This window comes from Gracilinanus agilis, chromosome 5, assembly GCF_016433145.1.
Source record: "Gracilinanus agilis isolate LMUSP501 chromosome 5, AgileGrace, whole genome shotgun sequence".
Classification (NCBI taxonomy): domain Eukaryota; kingdom Metazoa; phylum Chordata; class Mammalia; order Didelphimorphia; family Didelphidae; genus Gracilinanus; species Gracilinanus agilis.
In genome coordinates, this window is record NC_058134.1 from 22,529,965 (window position 1) to 22,538,252 (window position 8,288).

General features: G+C 43.8%; 1 protein-coding gene across 2 annotated transcripts in view; it reads right to left on the reverse strand.

Annotated features, from left to right (window-relative positions):
* CNOT10 (CCR4-NOT transcription complex subunit 10) overlaps positions 1 to 7,656 on the reverse strand; it is a 78,057-nt gene extending 70,401 nt beyond the window's left edge. Inside the window, exon 1 of one of the 2 annotated variants that reach the window (XM_044679645.1) lies at positions 7,556 to 7,656. In XM_044679645.1, coding sequence (XP_044535580.1) covers positions 7,556 to 7,577 — 22 coding nt within the window. In that variant the 5' untranslated portion in view covers positions 7,578 to 7,656. Of the gene's footprint in view, positions 1 to 4,177; positions 4,416 to 7,555 lie in introns of those variants that run through there. The other variant, XM_044679644.1, reaches the window with a different exon arrangement.
* Between the last annotated feature and the right edge of the window lie 632 nt (positions 7,657 to 8,288).

Genomic DNA, 8,288 nt, shown 5'->3' on the forward strand with positions numbered 1-8,288 from the left:
ACTATACAGATTTATAATGGGATTGGGGGAGAATATTATTGTTAAAAAACAGCAAACATAAGTAATTTAGAGAAATATGGGAGAATTATGTGAACTCCAGTCTGATTTTACAGAAAATATATAAATCTGTACATTTACTAGACAAAATAATAATAATAAAAAAAAAAGATAATGAAGAACAGAAGCACTACAGAGCTGGAAAAGAGGAAATGTATAGAATTTTTTTTTCAAGGGAGTAGAACTATAAACTAAAGGCTCATGAGTTTGACTTTGATGTTTAATAAAATTCTAGAGCATATTCTTAAGGATATGGTTAATAAACAACCAGAAAAGAAAATGGTGAGCACAAAGAGCCAACATAGCTTTACCAAGAATCGGTCATGTCAATCTAACCTTTTTTTTTTTTTTATTTTGGCCAGGGTTACTAGACTGATAGATCTCTTTGATATATCTTATCTAGATTTTAGCAATGAGTTTGACAAAGTCTCTTATGTTATTCTTCTGGACAAGATGGAGACAATGTGGGTTAGACAATAATACACTTACGTGGATTTGGAACTGGTTGAACGGCTGGACACAATGGGTCATTAATGGCTAGATGTTGGAAGGAGGTCTTTAGTGGAGTGCCCCAGGATCTGTCTTTGGCCCTGTGCAATTTAACATTTTTATTAATAACTTGGATAAATGCATAGATGGCATGCTTATCAAATTTGCAGATGACACAAAGTTGTGAAGAACAGCCAACAGAGATGATAGCATCAAGATCAAAAAATTCTTGACAAGCTAAAACACTGAATAGAATTTAATAAGACAAAATTTAATAGGGATAAACATAAAGTCTTACATTTACATTAAAAAATATCAACTTCAGGAGCTCAAGATGGGGAAGGCATGTTTAGATACAAGTTCATCTGAAAAAGACCTGGAAATTTTTAGTGGACTACAAGCTCAATATGAGTTACCAGTATGGTATGGAAGCCAATGTGATCTTAGTCTGTATTACGAAAGATCTAAGCCAAGGACAAAAGACATGAGAGTTCTGTGGTACCATGCTCTATTGGATCCTATCTGGAGTACTGTGTTCAATGCCAGGTGCCATATTTCAGGAAGCACACTGATATGTTGAAGAGCAGCCAAAGAAAGTTGAATATGATGATGAGGGCACTTGAGATGATACCCCTAGAAGATCAACTAAAGGACATGGGAACATTTAGGCTGGAGAAGAGAAGACATAGGAGGAATCTGAGAGCTGCTTTCAAGTATCTGATGGGCTGTCATGTCGCTGAGGGATCAGACTTATTCTGCTTGACTCTACTAAGTAGTAACAATGGCTAGAATTGGCAGAGAGAGGCATATTTAGGCTTGATTTAATCCCAGTTAGCCAGAAGCAGAAGAGGCTGCCTCAGGAGGTAGGGCCTTTCCTGGATAGAGCAAAGGTGGGAGGAAGGGGTTAGAATTCTTATTTAAGAATGTATTTAGAAGCCTATAAAGTCAACTCAAGATTCTGTAAAAGTCTAGACATTTTATGGCAAAAAGTTGAATAGTGTTAAAAACCCAGGAAAACAACTGTTATCTTTTAGCCTTTAAATGCCCCAACTGTGAGACTTTTTCAGTCAAATAGATTATGTGCATGTGTCACCCCACCTGGCTTGTTTAGCCCCAAAACCTGTCAGGGGATACGGACAAATAGTCAGGGATTCCAAAGGGGTGAGGAGAATGAGATGTGGTGAGAAGGATGGCATGAACACACTTGGGTCATCAGGAGGACCACTTGAAGCTGGTAGCAATCAGAGGACAAGGTTTATTGATCACAGCTAGTATTTTTTTTTTAATTTTTTAAACCTTTAACTTTCTGTGTATTGATTTTATAGGTGGAAGATTGGCAAGGGTAGGCAATGGGGGTCAAGTGACTTGCCCAGGGTCACACAGTTGGGAAGTGTCTGAGGCTGGATTTGAACCTAGGACCTCCTGTCTCTAGGCCTGGCTCTCAATCCACTGAGCTACCCAGCTGCCCCAACAGCTAGTATTTTATAGAGAAAGTGACTGACATAGGCTAAGGGATTAGGTAAGCTTTTCACATACACAATGAATGTAGATAATTTATCATTCTTTTACAATAGACTTAGTTTACCTCATCAAATCTAGACAGTTTTCTTTCTATAGGTTGATAAATCAATATGTCAATGTGTAACCATCTAACCCAGTTTCTCAGGGAATTCATACATCAGTGGTTTTGGGGAAGAACATTCAGTTTCTGTGGGGAGAGATGGAAAGGAGGGATTTTGGGGGCCTCATGTGTGAACTACATGTTTGGCTTTATCTAGACTATGGCTTTGATTTTACTGGGGTCCACTCTCACTACTAGGGGCTACACAAACCCTTTTAGGCCCTTCAGTTGACATTAATAATATAAAAAGTATTAGGAGAGAAATGACGCAGAAGTTACCCCTTAATTCCCTCTCCCCATTGCCTAGTTGTCACACATATACTTGCACCCCACCCCTAGATTCCTTGACTATCACTCCACACCTCAACATATACACCAAAACCTCAGTTCCCTGAGTATTCGATGTATGTACTTTGTACTTCGAAAGACACACTCGTTTACCACTGAAAACCTTCCCCACATCTTAGCATATAGATTTTTACAAGTTATTGTGGTCACTAAAAAAAAAATCCCCTAGGAGCCAGTCTCAAGTGATGAGTCTCTTAAAATCTAAGACTGGGCAATCCTCAAAGACAAACCCCTAGCCTCCCCTAGACTAGTTCTAGAAGCCTTCCCAACTTGGAAAGAATAGCGGGGATTAATGTTTTCTTGGCAAGCTGTTGGGGATCCAGGGTCATTACCACATGAAGGTAAAAGGAAACTATAAGGTATTATAGGAGAACTGAAGGAGAAAGAATTTCATCATATACTTCTTTTTTAAAAACCTTAAGACAGAAGAGTAGCAAGGGATAGGCAACCAGGGTTAAGTGACTTGCCCTGGGTCACATAGCTAGGAAGTGTCTGAAGCCATACACTCTGCCATTTGTTTGCCAGTCATGTTATCAAGAATGAATGCAGTTTTACACACATTCTTCTCTCTTCAAGTTTCTCAGGCTCATGGTGAAACATGCTATGCACTTACAGATAGAGAAGTGATAGAATCAAGAAGGCAGATTAAAGCCCTCTTTTGGATGAGACTAATGCTGGAATTTGTTTTGCTTGGCTATACCTATTTATAACAGATTTTGTTTTCTTGCTTTCTCCAAGGACAAGGGAGGGGTAGGGGAAGGTGGGACAAAGAAAATCTGGAATTGGAAATAAAGCTGAATTTTGTAAATTTTATTTTCTGTAAATGAGGCTGACAATTTCAGCAGCATCAACCTCACAGGCTTGTGAGAGGATAAAATAAAATAGCATATTGAAAGTATTTACTGATTCTTATTGTCAATTATCATGTTTGTGTTACATACCACAGTGTCTGGCCCACAGTAGATGCCTATTGATTGACTGATCTACTTAATACAACTCCAGGAGAATAAGGAAATCTTATCATAACTTCCTATTTCCTAAAACAGGTAGCACAAAGCTCAACATAAAGTAGAAAATAAGTATCTGCTGAATTTGGAGATCAAATTAATGCTGCTTCAGTTAATTCCAATTAATCTCAATTCACAATAAGATGACATGATTAAATGAGATTCCTGCTGTTCAGCTATTAAGAGTCGCCTCTAACTTCATTCAGGCAGGACAAGAATTCAAACCCAGATGGGTGGTCACAGGCTCCTAAGAAGACAAATCAAGCCCAGTGGCATTTCATGTGCCTGTTGCTATCCGCATCCTCCAGGGACTCTGTGTCTATGCTCACCTATCCCTCTTCCCAAGTCACCCCATTGTTATTGCTTTCCATTTCATTAATATGATGTGTCACTTTCCTAGACAGAAAAGCACCAAGATGGTAATTATATGGAAAACAAAACTGTACAAAAATTTAAATGAGTTCAGGAGCTGATCAAATTAGCAGAGTAGTCTCTTTTCTTTTGTGCTCAGAAAGACCTACTTCTAGACATACTTGAGATGAGCTCAGAAAATAACACTCCCCTGACCACAAACCAATGTTTGACTTAGTTTCTCCAAGTCTAAGACCAAACAGCATTAGTTTTAAAAAAGTTTTTAAAAGACTAACAGTCTTACCAGCGTGAGTCTGCATCCAATTCCACAATTCATCTTTATTTCGCCAAAAGAAATCCCCATTGCCAATTGATATGGTAAATGATTGTTTATTCATTGCCTGGACACCCTTTCCACTTTGATCTAACAAAAAGGGTTGATTCTCTAGACACAGAGAGCTCTGGGTCTCCCAAGGCTTGATACTCTTTGAACTAATGGATTTCATCTTTAACAAACAAATTCCTTTTATGACTAAGCTACATTAAAAAAAAAAAAAGGAATTAATAACATTTTCAAAATTCTTTAAACTGGTCAAGTTGACTCCCAAAATTCTCTCTCTCTAAAGAAAGTGGAACCAAATCTTCATTAGTATATCAAAAGAAAAGGCCAGTTAACAGAAAATACAGAGTGGTATATTCAAACACAGAATGTTAACAATTCAAATCTGATTGGTGGATAAGCCCCACTGGATTCTAGTGTTCCAAACAAGCTAAATTCATTTGTTAATATATGGCTAAGTAACCATAATACTCAAGAAAAAAAGAATTTCAGAGAAAAAAGAATTTTAAGGTCCTAGCCAGTCTACTACTTCCAATGGATCAGACTTTTGTGGAAAGAAACAAGACATTTCAGGGTCAACTCAAGGTTTCTTAGATGGCCTTTGAAAAAGGGATCACACCGTGGACACAAGCTTTTTTATCACCTGAACAGCAACACTGTTTCAATGACTTAAAAAAGCATGCTCAATAGTCCAGGGCAAAGCTTTTCATTCTATGGCACTCATGGAAAAGAATGTTGGCCCTGGAGTTAGGAAGAAGCTGGGTTGGATCCCACCTTTATCATTTACATGTGCCCTTGGTCCCATCTCTCCTTTTCATCTATGACAGATTACAACCTTCACCTTCTTCTCTTGCTCAAATCTTCAACTTCCTATTTTACAGATTTCTTCCCATTGACTTTGAGTATACTTGAGTCTCCCAAAACTTAAAAAAAAAAAAAAAAAAGCCTTCACTCTTAGAACCTATAATCCCTGCTAGATATTGTCCTGGATCTTTTCTACCCTGCCCAGCTAAACTCCCTAGGGGGGAAAAAAGTCCTCTCAGGGCTTTGGCATCTCTCTCTCTCCATTCACCCTCTATGGCCTGAGTCAGACCTCATCACTCAATTGCCAAATATGATCATCTTTTTTTCAGTCCTCATCCTTCTCAACCTGCATCTGACATTGTCAATCACTGGCTTCTGCTGGATACTTTCTCCTCTCTAGGTTTTCTTGACATTACTCTGTTCTGGTTTGCCTACTTGTCTGATTGCTCCTTCTCAGGGTCCCCATTCATTTCATGCTCCCTAACTATGGGTGTTCCCCAAGGTTCAGAAACCTTATTTATTTACCTGCATTCAATTACCATCTCTATGAAGATGACTCACTCACATCTATTAATCAGTCCCAGTCCCTGATGAGGTTCAATTTCATATCATCAACTGACTAATGGACATTTCAAACCAGATATCCCAGACTCAATGTCTCTTTCTACTAAACACACTTCTCTTCCAAATACCTCTGTATCTATGAAAAGCTCCACCTTTCTTGAATGATTGATTCTCAAAGTCTTCCAAATTCAGAATTAGTCCTGATCATTTACTCTTTTCACCTCATATATCCCATGGGTTACCAAACCTTGTCATTTCTATAAATCTGTAATCTTCTTTCTACTCACACAGCCACCACCTTAGTTTAGGACCTCATCACTTTTCACCTAGGTTAGGGATTCTTTTTTGGGTCATGGACCCCTTCAGCAATCCAGTGAGGCCTAATGGTCCTCCTTCTCAGAAAAAAAGTTTTTTAAATGCCCCAAACAAAATACTGAGGATAATTTTAAAAAAATAGTTATACTGAATTCGTTATTAAAAGTCCTCAGACCTCAAGTTCAGAACCCTTCATATAGATTATTGCAACAGCGTCCTTACTGATCTCCTAGCCTCAAGTCTCTTCCCATTCCAGGGCATCCCAGGCCCTGTTGCCAAATGCAGAACGAACCACATCACTCCCCTACTTAATAAACCCCAGTGCTGACTGCCTCTTGGGTTAAGTGGAAACTCCTCAATTTAGCTTTTAAAGACCTTCACAACCAAGCTTTTCAGCTTGAATGTTACTCCCCCACTCAACACTTGTCATTTCCTCTCAGTGTCTTAGCTTGGGCCATCCATCTCCCAGGCTTAGAATGTACTCTTTTCACCTTCATTTCATTCATTCAAGAAGGCTGAGCATTACCATATACTTGGAACCTTTCCTTACAGTGCCCAGTTTGAGAAGGTTCTTCTTCCCAAATGATCTCATGTTTAACTAGTAGGTATTTATCCTGTTTCAGATGCAGGTACCAGTCATCTTTGCCATCAGAAACCATCCTCCGGGTCAACAGTGATCATTTCACTCTATCTGAATCCCCAAGTCCCCCAGAGTTTAATAAATGCTTGGTGATAGAAGACCCAAACGCAGATAACTCTTAATACATAGTATGGCAATGCCAGCATATTAGTTCTTAAACCAAAGTACTATGTGAGGTCCTTCCCAAAGGGTGATGGATCAGGAAAGACTTCATGGAAGAAGTGTTATCTGAGATGGAACATCAAGGAGAACTTGCCCAGGAGAAGGCGGGAGGGAGGGCGGACACTGCCAGTGCCTGACGCCCCAAAACTTCTGAGCGTTGTCTCCCCAAAAGGATGAACATGAGCTCTGAGAGCCTGCCTTTTCTCGGTGGATCTGCTGGTCGGCCCACCAGGAAGAGCTTAAGAAATTCAGGCCCTTCGGGGAATGAGTGAATGAATGGCTGGGGCCCTCTCTGGCCCATAGGACAGCACCAGTCCAGAAGATGGAAGGAACCAGTCAGCGGGCAGCCCTGGTCAGAGGCACACTAAGGACCGCAGTGTCCGGCGCACAGCGAGAGCAGCTTCGGAAGAATGAAGGGGAGGGTGAAGGGAGAAGGCCACGGGGCCTAGAAAGGCGCAGGCCCCGGGGGGGCTTGTAGCTTGGCCTAGATCGTATAGGCTGTAAGGCCCGAACCCGGGTCCTGGGGCCCAGGGGCAGGGTTGCCCCACACACACTCTCGAGATTTGCCTTCCCTCAGGCCCCGACTGTAGGGAAACCCCGGCCCTTCCTCCCCCGGGAGAGAAAGCCGAAGCCCCAGAGAAGCGGAGGGACCCCCAGGGTTGAAACTGCGACGGGAAGCGGGGAACACGGCGTGGGTATCCAGAAGCACCAAAATTGGGGATGCTACGCATGCGCCCACGGCTGCCTCACCGCGCATTGATCCTCCATTCCCCCACGCATGCGCTTCAGCTTCCGCCACTGCCGTAGCAGTATCCCTCCGCCGCGCGCCCGAGGGAGCCGGGCCGAGCCCTCCTCACCTGCGGCCTTGTCCGCTGCCATCTTCCCCGCCCGCTTCACGCGCCTCCCGGCCAGCGGCGCAGCCGGGACTCCGGCGGGGGCGACCGCCGACTCGCTGTGGTGCCAGCCTTCGCGGGCCTCGCCGCGGCCCTGGCGGGAGCGCGGACCGGCGGCCACCAGCCCCCGGCCGCTCCCGCAGCGGGATGATTGCTTTTCCGCTGGCGCTCGGGCGAAGACCTCCCGCCATCCACCACCGGCGGCCGCCCCTCCCCCCTTCCTGACACGCGACTTCCGGGTGCCTCGCGCGCGGCGGAGGTGGTGGGGCGGGGCGATGAGAGGAGAGGTCGAGGGAAGGGCGGGGCAAGCGTGGGAACAGCGAGTGAAGCCACGCCCCGCAAAGCCAACGTCAGCGAGCGCGGTCGGCCTCCTCCAGCTCCCCGGCCTCTCCCTCCGGAGCGCGCCACTGCTGCCTTCCCGTCCCCGGCTCCCAGCCCTAGCCGCCTCGCTCCGGGCTGGGCTTCCTCAGCGACATGATCTTGGATAGACTTGTAAAATTATTGTGGTTATTTGTCTCCTGCGACCGCCTTCTACCCGGGTGCTCTACTCCCCAGGCTTGGAACTTTATAAACCAGGATCCTGACCACCGCGCCCCACTGTGGGCCGGGACTGGCCACATTCTAGTTTCCTCTGCGCCCCGCCTGACGCCTTCAATTGGTTTTGTATTTGGCGTTGGACGTGCCATCCCCCCCCCCC